Below are 15,560 nucleotides of genomic sequence, written 5' to 3'. Positions count from 1 at the left end.
TCTAATTACTTTTGTTTGCCGTCTAGACGTTGTCTTCCAAATGCTCATTTAAAATTTAATTTTATATAAATATTATGTAATAGTTACTTAGTTATTGTTAAAATTAGACAACTAATACTAAAATACTTTTAACCTTTTCTAAAAAAATTCGGCGTCTTATTTACTATTTTGAACATTATACTTACAATAAGTTATTATTTTCAAGGTTTCTATGAAGCATAGATATTCGATTATTAAATAAATATATTGAATTTGGAAACAAAATTTAATAAAAAGATCTTCCTTATTGAATTATTTGTAAACTTCGTAAATGTATATTTTTAGATTTCGTACGATATATACAACTAATGATATTATTATATAAATATAGATATGTAATTAGTAAATAAAAGTGTGCGTCTAATTGTTTGAACTTAAACCTAAAAATAAGAATCGAAGGCAAAGTTTTTGATAACAACATTGAACTTGGACGGGGCACGTACATCCTTTTAATCGGCGTAACGTTTTGAATCGTAATCGTTACCTTCCGATCCCGTATGATTCAATACATAGACGATATGTCCTTGCTTGTTCTTGCACAACCACCGGTGGAGTAAAGGGTGCGTCACGACCCACTGTCCCACGGTGTAACGTGACTTACCTACTGTATTTGTTAAAGAATCATCTTATTTTCCTGTAGCCAAGTGACTTGGGTTGACTTGGCCACCGAGAGGCGACGTTTGTATTAACGGAATTAAATGCTAATATTACGTGAACTTTATTATGAAATGTCTTGAGCGAATATTATGTCAGAGAAGTAATTTTATATTAAAATTGTTGATCTCAGAGTTTAGCATTAAAATAAATTAAACGACATTAAACATATTTAATATTATATAGACCTTGCAGTGATCTGTTGATTTGTATAAATAAATATACTTTAAAATCAAAACAATAAATTAAACTAAATATATATATTTATTATTTTAATTTTTTGTTTTCCATTTTATTTTCATATTTTTATTCAATAAATAAAAACATCTTTGGACCGGCAGCGTACAATCTCATATATAAGCCTTGGAGATTGTTGCAACACTCTCAGTACGACTCTAGTCGCTTTGCCGCTTGGAACAGGCGCGTTTGACGTTGCCGGCCACACGGAGAGGGCGAGAGAGCCTGAATTATATTCACTGAAGAGCCAAAGCAAATCTGGTAGTCATGTGGACCAAGTGAATGCAGTGTTCAGTGACGTAATAAGTGCAATTTACCAAAACATTCGTGACGTTAACAATACGAAAAACATGGATGTCAAAGGCTCGGTAAGTGATGTATGCCTTTACCATTAACAATGTAGTTAAAACAAACGAAGGATAACTCAGATGTAAATTTATACATTGCAAAAAAATATCAGCCCTATCAAATAAAACTACTTATATATTTCCATTACAAAGAATACCTATATACAAAGAGAAGTTTCTATCATTGATATATATTATTTGTAAAGATATTTATTTCATACCGTATAATTCATATAATTATAAGTTGTAAATTATAAATTTGTTCGGTGAAAAAGGAGAATGGATGAATTACTTTTATTTAACTTAAGATTATAGTTGTTACCCACGCATATCAGACGTTACATCTACGATAGTTCCGCCGCTGCCGGCAAGTTTGTGGCTTGAGGATACAATCGAATACACCCTAGTTATTATATTTACATAATTACACTTGATGATGTTTAAAAGAATATGATATAACATTACCTTGTATATTACAAATATATTTGAAATTAAGATGCAACTAGCTAATCGTCCCGACTTTGTACGGATTTAAAGCTTTAAAATTTAGACCTTCGTATATATTTTTTAAATCACTAGCCATTACAAAATTTACTTAATAAAATATTCTGACGATAGACAGAATTATTACAACAAAAGTTAAACATGTTTTAAACAAATAATTATAATATATATTTTTTTATTTACATTAGACATTGCTTACAGTATACAAACATAATCTACAAAACAATTATAGTATTCGAATTAAAACAAAAATATTTTTGGATACCCAATTGCATTCTGCGTAGTGTGCGTACGGATTTCACTTTACTCTCCGTTTGCACTGTTTTACACTCACTCACTCAACACTTATTTATTTTCTCAACGTCACGGGGGCTGGAACCTCACAATGACCTTCGTAGTAAACAGGTTCCGGAGGTCCTGGGTTTGATCTTCGGAAGGAGCGTCTTAGATTTTGCATCGTAGTTTCCTCCCTTATTCACGCCAAATGACATCTTTTATAAATCTTATAATCTACGTATAATAAAAATAGCACAACACTAATGGTAGATAGGTGTTCTTTTAACGGACGCTGTGTTTGCACCCAACGCATTCTGAGTAATAAAAACGTCCTCTTTCTCGACAGTTGAGCGACACATAATTCACTTTTTATTTTTCTTTTAATTTATTTTTTAATTGTAATTGTAAGTTAGCTACTGAACTGTTTATGTATCCAAATTTTATTTTAAATTTGTATTGAGTAAGTAAGTTAAGTAAATAAGTAAGTTTTTTTACATTGGACATTATTTTAGATAAATTTTGTGGGAATTTAAAAGTTGCATTTTTGACTTATTTTGAAAAAATCTAAAAAAACGCGATAACTCAAAAATGGTTCACTTTTGCATTATGCATATGGGGTTAAAATTATCGCAAATAGTCACCCCTATCACCTCCTAACGGGAATACGTCGAGTTACCAATAACCCTGTATATGTATATAGTTATGGGTATTACAGCGCCAATAACGCAATGATTTACGGACCGCATTTTGATATAGTCGCAGGTTCGACCCCTTGGGCTGTTATCATCCACACCTAGCACAAGCTTTAAGCTTAATTTGAGGGGTGAATAGGAATATTAGTATTTTTTTTTAAATGGGTCATTACTGCTATTATTTTTAAAAATTCATACAATGTTAAAATAAAAAGTAAACGTAACAGAAGCGAATACTTACGTTATAAAATAAACCTAAGTTTGATAAATATCAGGTATCAATATAAATGATTTTATAAATATTTAGATAAATAACTTGTAGACGTATCAAACCTACAGTTTTTTTTCTTACCAGTAACATTCGTTACCATCTGGGACTATGACAGTACTGTCATTTAAAATAATGAATTAAGTAATCAGCTGATCGGAGTTGTCTATTAATAGCTGTAACTTCGAGGTCGATTAAGTTTTTTAGTTGTAACGAGACCAGTTTCATTTAATTTATGGATTAATTTAAATATATTCTTATAATTTTCATGAAGATATTCGGTACAATTAAATAAGGAAAAACATGTAACGTAATACATATTTTTGAAAGGTTATGTTATGATATGTCAGGTGTTTGTTCTCTTTAACCTTTCATTATTTCGTCATAAATCGGTTACCTAAAAGCCGATTAAGATCATTGAACTTCAGTACACGCGAATTTACTATTAGAGACGAAGTATTAACATTGCATTCGTTCTATAATAATTTATTAATCCGTTTAAATAAAATGGCGAAATAATTATAATTTTATTTGAGAAGGTAATTAACTGAAACAAAAGACATTAAATTCGTATTTATATAACACCGTTTTTTATTGCCTAATATTTAAATAAAGTTGAATGATTTTCAATTAAGTGTAGAAAGTCGACACAGTGATGATAATGATGAACAAAACTAATAAAGCTTTACTTATAAATACATTCAGCTAACATCATATGACTAATCTCATTAACATGCAAAAATGAAATATAAGGAATTTTGTTTTTATTTATAAAAAATAACCTTATAATCGGTGGATCCGGACCAAATGGAAGAATTATGAATATAATCAGCGACCATATTTGATTAGATCCGCATACATTTGTAATAGATTCCTTTAGACGAGAGGATTTGTTTTTTACGTATTGTTTCCGAACAACAAAAATATATTAATGCAATTGAACATAATACATTATTTATAACATTTATGAACCGATTAATTATTTTAACTTAATATACACAAAGCGGATTGTTAATAAAAAAAATTTAAGCCGCCATTTGCTACATCTGAACAATAAGAAATGACTAATATTCTAGTATCCATACGAGATAAATGTCTTTTTTATAGCCGCAATTTAAAGGCAAGGCTATGGAACCGGCTAAATAGCACTAGTTAGTTCCAAATGAAATGGCACAGGGACTGAACTAAGTTGGTTTCGACGGACGGCCTTCACATTTCACAACACCCGGACTTAAATGAACATCAAACCAGATCACCGGACGGTGCACTTCTCTTGGTTAAACAAAAGCGAGGCACGAAAAAAAATATAAAGTCAACTGCGATCGTCTACGCCTCGCCACATCGTACATTGAATGGGAATATTATTTTTAGTTTGAAAATGTTTGATATCGTTTTGTTTCGAAATACTTCAATGACATATTTAAAATTCATGATCTATCAGTGTCAATAGCATTGAATTAATATAGTTTACCTGCTAGTTCAGGGTCGGTGTTCAGATTTGCAATGCCGCTTGTATCATTGTATCATACGCCACGTAACTTTTGAAACTACCACTACAATTACATTCAATAAAAATAATTAATTAATTATTTAGTGCTGTTAGTTTTGGATACTTGAATATTCGCTATGTATAATATTATAACAAAAGGTACCTGTAATATAAAGATTTTTAAATATTTGTAAAACTTTTTTATATTATAGTATTATTTCAAAGCGGTAAACGAAACATTACATGAATATTATATGATTTATTATAAGGTCATCCGGAAAATTGGAGCCGATTGATGTTAAATAACTTTAAAACTGGTATTTTTATATTCAAATGATTTAAAAACAAATAAGAATATAAATTATATGCATTTTAGAATAGTTGTTCGAGATACGCTCACAATTGTAAGCTGAAATTTTTAACAATATTGAATGTTGTAAGCGATGTCTAGATCGCAGGTATGAATATCTAATATATTGATTAGTCCTTAAATTGTTGCCAATAGGATAAACTGCGATATTAATATTAGACCTAAAAAATCTTACGGCTCCTTTTTGTACAAAAAAGTTAGGCTAACGGGCAAATGATTCACCTGATGGTAGTTACAAGTTACCATCAGGTGAACCAAGGTAGCGGTGACCAGTTGTTTCCCCCCTACCAATAGACATTGGCGCCGTAAGAAATTTTAACTATTTCATACAAAATCAATGCACCACCAGCCTAACGAACTGAGATGTTAAAACCACCCTTAAAACCGGAACATAACATGTAGTATCAACCCAGACGGGCTTACTCAAAGCGTAACATAACATAACATAAACATCGTAACTGACATTTCGTTAAAGATTTACTCTAAGGTAAGGCAGTTTCGTGAACTTCTTGCCAAAACAAATTTGTTGTGACGAAATATATGTAAATTTTTCTGAACGTTGTATATTGTCATAGACAATAATTGTTCAGAAACATTTCAAATGGTGTATGTACCAATAGTCCTATTGCATATGTTTAGAGAGTGAGATACTATTGGTAATAACTGGGTCGCAATTAAGACATTACGCAAAATTGTATTATTATTTTATTCAAGAGCAATGTTTGAAATATAAATTAAATAACTGTTATAATACATAACCTACATTGTAACACATATTTTATTTTATTTTGGCATAATTTTAACATTTTGCAATTACGTTCGAGTACAAGTATTTTAAATAATAATATAGTAACAATATTATTTTCATTAGGATAATACAAATGACAATCGTTACATAAGCTTAAGAAGTAAAGATAAACTAATACTAGTTTTCGACTAGATTAATGTACACAGGGTACCTATCAATGCAAATATAATAAAATCATATTAATATTTGAAGTACTAATATTATGTTTAAAACATAATTATCAGACATAGCATGATTATGATTTCCTCCTGATCGATTTCTTTCACGACTGCCATTCTCAACAGACAATAGCCGACTGGGTAAAAAAATAATATAATATATAACATATGTATAAGTACGAAGGGAAGGCGCAAATATATTGTTTAATCTTTCGCTCTCATAATCCGGAACGACAATCCAACATAACTGGAGATATCATGAGCAAGAGTAAGCTACTATAATTTTATATAGATAGAGAAAATTAACACTGTTTTTTTTAAATAGTAGCAATGCCCAAAATTAATAAGGAATTACTAATATTCTTATTACTCCTCCTTTTAAGCTTATCACTTGTGTAAGGAGTAGCAACGACAATAACCCAAGGGGTCAGGATCGTCCCTGCGGCTTTTTTAATTTTTTGGGGGTTAAAACTCAGGACCTCAGGATTTGCACATTTCAAGTAACAATAAAGTAAAAAGTTCAATAGTTAGCAGTCAGTCTTAGACTCATAATTTCATCATATCATATGATATGTTTTATCACAGGATATTTGATAATCATTTAACTATAAGTCAAAGAAAAAAAACTAGCTACTTCTCACTGGCAATATTTGATAAAATACCACATTCCGAACCGGTAGCCGCTTCACGTACAACTGGCACAGATTTTCAAAACTGATTTTTAATGCTACTATGAATAAAGTATTTATTTTAGTAGTTGACTTTTTAATAATATGACTAACTAGTATTGTATATTTAAGATATAGATAATAACGTTAAAGCCTTTGTTGTTACCAAAACTCTGGGTATTGGTACACTCTGTACCAAAATGAATAAAACTTTGGACAGTTCTGTTACTATAAATATTATTTGAAAAATAATTTATTTCATAATAATTTTACTTTATTATCAATTAAGTAGCAGACCACATCGAGGCTTCGCCTACAAAATATTATTGAAAAATAAAATGTATTAAAAATCGAAGCATCGCTTTTTTCACTAAATCTGACATAACATTGAGAATAAGTCATTTTGGTCCATTTAAATAAATTTTAAACAACTTGACTACAGCGCTACCCATCGAATCCTAATTATCAGCCGTTACCTCAACAAAACAAATAAAATAAATATTTATTTTATTGTGTGAATAATTTCAAACAGCACCTACAGTTCTTCAGAATTAACTCAAACAGAAAGAGACGAACCAACGATTACATATTATGACGCATACAACAGCCTAGCATATAAACTAACTTATGAACGGAACATGTATTTGCTGAAAATCATTCAGGCTGGTTGAACGTCGCGGTTTAGTAAAATGGCTAAGCTGTTAATTAAAAGGCTAATTAAACTAGTTGGCTGCGATAGTTTTTGTACGTTCATATAAATTTATAACAATATAAAAATTCAATTATCGTCTTTACATAACACGCAAATTAACTTCTGGTTCCTGTGTTAAAAAAATATGATCACATCTGCTCGTTTAGGCGAATGACTCATCAATATTTGTACCTAGATTAAAAGGTCGTACTTTTATTGCATAGGTACATGCATCGACCTGAATTTTTCTTCGAATTTCATCTTGATTCCGCATCATTATAATAAACTTTACGAACAAATGTAAAGCTGTTATTATTATGTTAATTAAATACACATGCGTAATCCGTTCTTTCGTTAATTTGAAATATTAATGGAACGCGGAAATCAAACAAACGCAGTAAAATATGTGACTTAACTTTATATTAAATTGGATATTTCGGATATATGCATGAGATACATCTGATGTTTGAATCTAATTTCATTTATGTATAACCAAATTAAAAAAAGAGGTCGTTACTCAACACAAAGATGGTAGTTTTTTTTTAAATATTCTGTTTAATTATAATATATATCCGCATTCCAAATTCCAAAGGGCTTTTGGTATCATGTCATATTCATTTCTTATGGAAAGATTTAGACAAACGTGTCCCTATTATCTTATGTTTCTGCAAGCCCTAGAATATGTTGAAATGTTCTTGCCTAATCTATAATAGATCTGAAATGAATGTAATGTATAATTCTACCTTTACAACTTTAATTAGTAGCAAACGTTTAAACTCGAGCGGAAAATTAGTAAAAAATTGTATTCCAGATTTATGAATCTGAATTTATTTAAAGTATTTTTTTCTACAGCGAATAAAACCTTGCAATTATATTATTCGTTACTTCGCCAACATAATTGCGCAAATAGTAAGTATCCGTTGATTATGGCGACCTTTGTCTACCTCGATCGTGTCGTGGTACGTACAACAAGAGAATCGAGTACCGTGATTTCGATTATTTATTTATTTATTTCCAGGAGGCAAATGGGTCACCTGACTTTAGGTAGACCATTGCAAATATATATAGGTGTTGTAAAAACTAGGCACTCTGGCTAATCTCCAATTTGCCACCAACCTTGGGAAGAAGTTATGTCCACTGTGTCTATAATTACACTGGCTCACTTACCTCTTAAACCGGGATATTACTGAAATGACAACAAAACATTGTCTGACAAATAGTTACGTTGCTTGTTACCTAAATATACAAAACAAGCTTTCATCGTGTTACATAAGGATCTCCAATTAATTAGAGCTGATTGTATTTAAGCTAAAATTGTCTATAAGTTAACGTGACTATATAAATGAAAATCTGATGACAGTGACCTTAATCTCAATTTACACAAGTTATACACGACAACATGATATTTATCAACTAGTTAACACCGCAGGCAGGAAGTGTTGTGGTAGGTAAACCGAGTTTTACAAAGTTCCAATCCGCTATGGTATCCGTGGTTCCTTTGTATTTATTTTTAATGACAAAACATATCAGTAACTTGAGCAGCAACGAATGTGACAGATATATCATAGTATAACTCAAAGCTAATCAACAAGTAAAATATTACACAACACTAGGAAACAAATTAAGCACGATTATTACGAAAAGTACTATAAAAGTAAATTGAAGACGTTAACGAATGATGTCATAATAAAGTTTATAAAAGAATCCGGATAAATAACCTGATTCATGGTCACTTTTTTCCGTCGTTTTATCCCGCTTCAAATTACTCTTAAATAATACTAATTTTATCCATTAATAAAACAGAAAATTACCGATAAATTGTTAAGAATATAACTTGAACACATCATTTGGCCTTTTTAAAAAACTGAATATAAAAATATATTCGGTTACAAAGACCTGAAACTTAGAGAACAATATACTGCGATCTTTATTTCAATAGATATTCGGTCAAGACCACATTCATACAGGTGGACCTCGAGCCGGAGGCGAAAGATTATCGGTATTTATACATTATTAGATGGAAAATAAAAAAATAGCGAAGCAAATTTAACCATGCATTAGGTAGACCTTCTTCATTGTCAGACAGTAGTCAGGCAGCTTCCAAAGCAATTTGCATTGACACGATTCCTGTTAGCTTCATAAATACAGACGATTGAGTTCAAGGACGACAATAAGCATCATGTCAGTGTTTGTGACTAGCGTGAACAATGAGTTATGTTACGGTGTCCTCATGCAATCGCGTATAAAATATGATAATTGGATGTTTAAAATATTTCGCTTTTTTACGTTAAACTTAAATAGCATATTTATTCACGTAAAATTAGCATATCAAATAATGACATACTAATTTTGCACGTTTGTTTATGGATACTTAACCAATAACATTTCATCGTTTTTTTTTACAAATCAATGACTTTAGCAAAAACGAATCTCAAATTAATCTTATAGTAATCGTGTCCCCCTTAACCGTTAGACTTTCATTCCGAGAATATGTAATGCAAAGTATTGTACAAATCATTACGAGTGGAAGATATTCATAAAATTAAACGCATTGAAGTGGTGAACTAAAATCCGTTATCCATTGTGACATTTGCATTACCGAAAGTGTTCCAAGAAGAGACATGGAACAGCACACTTTCTCTTCCAAAGGAGAACAATCTAGATGGTCGTTAACTGATTATCATGGTAAGTATAGCATTGTTTATGCGTCGAGCACTAAGTCTAACTTAAGGCACGCTTAATTACTCGCAACATTTTTATAATAAAAATATGAAAGAAAGAAAGCAGACGCAATGAAATAATTAAAAAAACCGTTACAAAAGCGCATGATTAATTAGCTACGGCAAATTTATCGACGCAATTTTTTATGATGGATTATATAATATAATTTTCTTCGCTGAATATGTTGCGTTAACGTTTGCGATACGGACAATTAATCCAAAATAGTTATGAAACGTGCTTGTGGCTCTGATGTATTCCTTGATCACAATGCACCGTTATTGACACGCATTGGGCACATTCAATTAGACTAGTCGAGATTACCGCTATTGCATAATTGGTGACTCGATGAACCAGACATGTTACACAACTATACACCTGCCATTACATTCTTAACTGGATCATCACCGTTAAAGCCAAACATAGTTCAATTGCCAGTTTTAATGTTACATATATTTATCTATTTTTGATAACATCGCATTAGTCGTAAGCATGACTAATAAACTTATTAGTTTAATAAATAAAAATGACTACACAGATATAATCGATTTGCAACATGATAAATATTAATAATAAATATTCAGTAATTCACGTGCTAGATCACATGCGTACTGTATAATAGGTATTTAAGCATGGTAAATTGCAATTTGTTCGCATGGGAACTCCCATGTGTGTTAGTACACGTGTTTGTGGCAATTAATAGTTAAGTTGCTTTTGCGCACATCTTTATCTAGCACGTGCTTCTCGTGCTGTATCTCAAGGTATTCATATAAAACAATTAAGTCATTGAAATGATCTATAGGTTTAAAAGAAACGTTGACAGGGGCTAACTTAAAATGATTAAACTGTAATATAATGTCAATGAACAATTGATTTAAATAAGATTGTATAAAAAGCGAAAGTGATAACGTACTTTTAGCAAAGGCATTTACTCTGCGGTACAACCATAGCTAACCAGAAATAGAACCGGTTCTTCGTACTTAGTAAAACATTTTGCAATATGCCCAAAGTGCTTTAATGTATATCCAATCTTTAATATTAAGCAGTTGAAATATGTCAACATAATCATATCATTAAAAGTAACTAATTATATGTTTACTATTACATTGCGTGGTGGCATTTTTTAATAATATATAAAATAAAAACGTCCTTGTAAACACCATAAAGGAAAATTATTGTGACATATAGTTTTACCATAAACGCCTATCCATCATCTTATCAAAGTAACAAAATGGACTATGAGGCCGAAAGCAAATCCGAGATTTGTTGCGCCAGAGGTCGACGAAACAAGACCGCAAATAAAGAGAACGCGAACCTTGAACACCGTATCTGATAAAATCAATCAGACTCTGAACAAAACTTGACCTAAAATTAAAATTGATGAAACTTACCTGACAATAGTAATATACAAAAAAAGACACGATATTTCTCGTACTTACTTACATGTGTCTGTAACAGTGTTACCTGACCTTTACTATTTACTTTACTATAAAGTGACTTGTCAAAGTTTTTATACGATGTATAATTTGCACAACAGCAATGCGCCCACGGCGAAATTAGCTTGTTATGTAATTTGTTGTAACCACAAAAACTTAACATATGACTAATATAGCTTTACATATTTAAGGATGTGGTACCTACTTTATAAATTTTTTAAGGGCAATTTAATGCATAATATGAGATTTTGTGTTCATATGATCATTTTAGTCTTTTGCAGCTTAATCTTTTTAAGTAATCCGTGATGTCTGTAGATATTCATTCCACCAACAGAATAGAATTACGCAACAATTACAGCATCTGTCTGCTGCCTGAACTATTTGAATAAAACAGTCGAAGCTTTTCTTTTACGTACAAATCAATCAACTCAGTCCATGTCGCAGTTTGGACTACTAATGTTCTAGTTTCGTCAGTCGTGCTTGTTCTCACTTAGGCAATATAGGGAATGAATAACGTCGTTACAATTTTGTAGAAATCAAAGTAAGGCGTATGGATGATCTTCTCATATACAATATTTGATTTCAGATTCCAACAAAGGAATGGCATATACCGCGACCATCGCTGGCGAGTAATAATGGAAGCATCAATGACACGCGTTCTCGCGGCGACTCCGCCTCCAGCCAAGGCTCATCAAGTAATCACAGCACACACGTAAGAAGCTGATCATGATTGTCTCATTAATATCCCACTACATCAAAAGTACTTCTTTAATAGCGGTACTTATAATCTTTTAAATTTATCTCAAGAAATAACATATTTGATAAATTAATACGAATTATACGAAATTAGTACCGCTTTTATTAAAGACGGTCACTACGCGATCCTCGTGAGTATAGCGTAATGTAATATAACCCTTATCCTTTTCGCAATAAATGGGTATCGAACACAACATGATTTTTTTTTAGAAATCATACTGTAGATCCTGAATTACCGAGAGTGAGTTTAAAACAAACAATTTACAAATTATAAATAAATATTTCACGAATATCATTATTTCAAAAATATTTGGAAAAAAAAAATCATTACGAAAATGAAAATTGAACTGAACTTTGTTCACTTGTGTTTTTGAATTAATTGTTTTCTAGCTTTATAACAAAAAACCCAATCATTTTATATGGAAATTTATTTAGAAGGATATATTCTATCACTATGGATAAGCAGCAATAATATCACGCAAATACTTGTAGAATGCAGAGTATCAAGAACAATGATACGGATGTTAAGCATAACAACAATGTAAACACGGATGTAAACCTTTGAATTTCGTGTGTTACGTAATGAAAATAACCAGATAAAAAAATCTATTTGTCACGGAATAAATTACCGAAGTATTCACACTACTTCAGATGTACGACCCGGAAATTCCCACTTCTTGTGCTCGTGTAAACTCTTTAGATGTATGCGATGAAGTCGAAAAGTAAACTATTGTTGAACATTGTATATTAAAGCGTCTATTGTAATGTTCTCGTTTTCAGAGCGTGTCTTCAGGGTCATTGTTGTTGAGTGCGGCTAACTTAGCTCGGATGAACGGCAGAAATTCAGTGCAAGAAGAATGCGAGTATTACCAAAGTCAACAGCAATCGATTAATTTGGTAAGGCAACCGACGATGTCTAAAACAGTTGTCTCAATACCCGAGGAACGTGAGGCAACTGACACGTTTTGGTCAGACGTAAAAAGAGGATCAATGGCAGAACCAGATGCGATGTCGGTCGCTAGCTCAACTCATTTTACTGTCGTGAATGGATTTACGAAGCAACGTCCCAGTAAGGAGCCGAAGTCGTGCTGCTGCGATCATTCCCACCAGATTACGGTCCTCGTTATATCGATGACAATTTTGTTTTCCGCCTGTATACTGGCAGCTATTTGTTTTGTGGAAAGTATGTACCTACTATTTTTTTTATTATATAATCAAATTAACCTTTAGAATACGTAATATACTTAATAAATCTTCTTACGCTATTTTAAAAAAAAAAAAGATCCCAACAGCACATGTGAATAAATTATAATATATAATTGACTAAGAGTAGTTTGTAAACAATTTCTTTTAAACTTAACGGATGATAATATTTTTTTTAAACTTAATTTTGGACATTATCAATTTAAAGGCCGAATTATATTTACTAACATTATCTTTTAGTCTGTTTGGTGTAGTCTGAAACATAGACAATATCATAAAATACTTTTATAGTTCGAAAAACAAAGGATTATTTTAAGAAGCAGTCCAGCTCCACAATAGTTAATAGACTAACAAAAATCATTACTAAAATCAAATTCATAAATATTGATAATTCATAATACACATTTTAATTTCAGTGCGAATGCGCAGAGAGACTGGTATGTACAAGTACTCCTAAGAAGAAAAAACAGAAATTGAAAAAGACAACACAATATTAACCCATACATTATTATAATAAGCGCGTACTTATAAATTCCTTAATTTTTTATGTGTAACAAAACTGAAATATGAAATATAATATACGAGTAAATTAGTAGCAACTTCTTTTTCGAATATTGAATTTGAATTATGACAAAAAAAAAATATTCTTCATATGTAGAAACTTTTTGTATCGTAAACTGAATTGCAATAGACATATATTTAAATATTGCAATTTAAAATATGTAAACCAGTACTGCTAGTTAGATCTGAAGGACTACAGAAGTCGTGGTTACGTCATATTTGTGTAACATAGTTGTGCATTCCAAATATAAATATCAAAATCAGCATTGCTATTTAGCTAATTTTATTTATTTTAGGTAGTTTATATTAATTTAAATCGAAAAAAAAATCAAATACGTCTTTGTTTAGATTTTCTTTTTTCAATTTTAATTTAAAATCTGTCAACTATTTATAGTGCAATAATAACTGTTTCTAAGTATATCAAGTTAGTAATAATTAGTCAAATGTACGATTAGTTATAGTTATTCATTATTTATTGTTAGTACACAATTAAAAATAATCCAAAAATGCTATGCGCAAACAATTGAAGATTACGTCAATTTTTTTTCAAATAAAATAACAATTATTTTGCAACTTTAAATAAAGTTATGTGCTTAATATGAATTTTATTTGATTGTTTTATAAATTTTAGACTGAATTCGTATTACCATATTATTTTGCCTCTTCTAAATTGTATAAATATAATTTTACGAATAGAATTAAAAAATGTTTATTTGTAAAATTACAGTCTAAATCACTTGTTATTTATATTTAAACCCGCGTGGTAAAGAAGAAACGCAGTTTTGCATATATATATTTTTAGTAAACATCATAAAAATCAGAATTTAACAAACGAAGTAAGAACCTTCTTTGTTATTTTTGTATAACTTTTTGTTAATTTTGAGTATTGTATATTTATTATGTATAGTATTATTTGCATACACATTACACTGTAATTGTAAAAAAACTAATAGCATGTTATTGTTTTTATCAGAATGTAAATGATATTTTTAAGATATAATTGAATAAACTGATTTAATTGAATGTGGTGTAATAACGTAAACCTGTGATAATTAAATGACTTGAAAAAAAACAGTTTTTCATTTTAATATGTCAACACGTCAACCACGTAATTAATCCATTTTTTTTTTTTTTTTTTATCTATTTTATATCTATGTAGTTAAGCAAAACAACCATTGAATATACTTTGAGGTTTGTAAAAACATTCCTAATTAGTTTAGTTGTAAATATTATAGTTTTTATGAGCAAACTTTTAGTTTATAAGTTCTAGTATTCATTGCGGTCTCGTGTTCAGTCAGGTTTTTCAGTTAGAAGTATTGCAATAACTACTTGACTCAACTCAGTCTTGTAATAATTTCTTAGACATACCTAGTCATCACCACATGTATTGCATTATATTAATAAAATAGACAAGCAGATGCAGCCATGATGATAAAATATTTCTAGGTGGACAAAAATAGGATCTAAGATGATATATTTCATGTGTCTGTAATTACATAGGCTCACTCAAGCTTTAAATTTGAACAAGAGAATAAACAATGTTGATGTTTGGTGGTAGAATAATTGAGAAGTAGGTGTTCACACTGACCAGCTTGCACAAAACCCTAACTTTCCCCAAGATCATTTTTTTTTAAGCCAGTACAAAACAATTGAAACTAATTGTGGCAAGAAAAAACATTTATAAC

General features: G+C 30.5%; 3 protein-coding genes across 3 annotated transcripts in view; 2 read left to right on the top strand and 1 right to left on the bottom strand.

The window, feature by feature from the left end:
* LOC113393579 (programmed cell death protein 2) overlaps positions 1–15,560 on the top strand; it is a 324,102-nt gene that overhangs the window by 90,718 nt on the left and 217,824 nt on the right. The gene's annotated exons all lie outside the window — the stretch shown is intronic.
* LOC113393492 (nuclear migration protein nudC) overlaps positions 1–15,560 on the bottom strand; it is a 28,690-nt gene that overhangs the window by 10,035 nt on the left and 3,095 nt on the right. The gene's annotated exons all lie outside the window — the stretch shown is intronic.
* Positions 1,042–14,216, top strand: LOC113393493 (uncharacterized). Its single transcript, XM_026630394.2, has 4 exons — positions 1,042–1,298; positions 11,942–12,067; positions 12,892–13,294; positions 13,731–14,216. Exons 1-4 carry the CDS (start codon positions 1,281–1,283, stop codon positions 13,769–13,771), a joined length of 588 nt encoding a protein of 195 aa, XP_026486179.1. The 5' UTR covers positions 1,042–1,280; the 3' UTR covers positions 13,772–14,216.

The sequence above is a fragment of the Vanessa tameamea genome, chromosome 6, assembly GCF_037043105.1.
Source record: "Vanessa tameamea isolate UH-Manoa-2023 chromosome 6, ilVanTame1 primary haplotype, whole genome shotgun sequence".
In the NCBI taxonomy this organism is placed as follows: domain Eukaryota; kingdom Metazoa; phylum Arthropoda; class Insecta; order Lepidoptera; family Nymphalidae; genus Vanessa; species Vanessa tameamea.
This window is presented reverse-complemented; position numbering and strand designations above follow the sequence as displayed.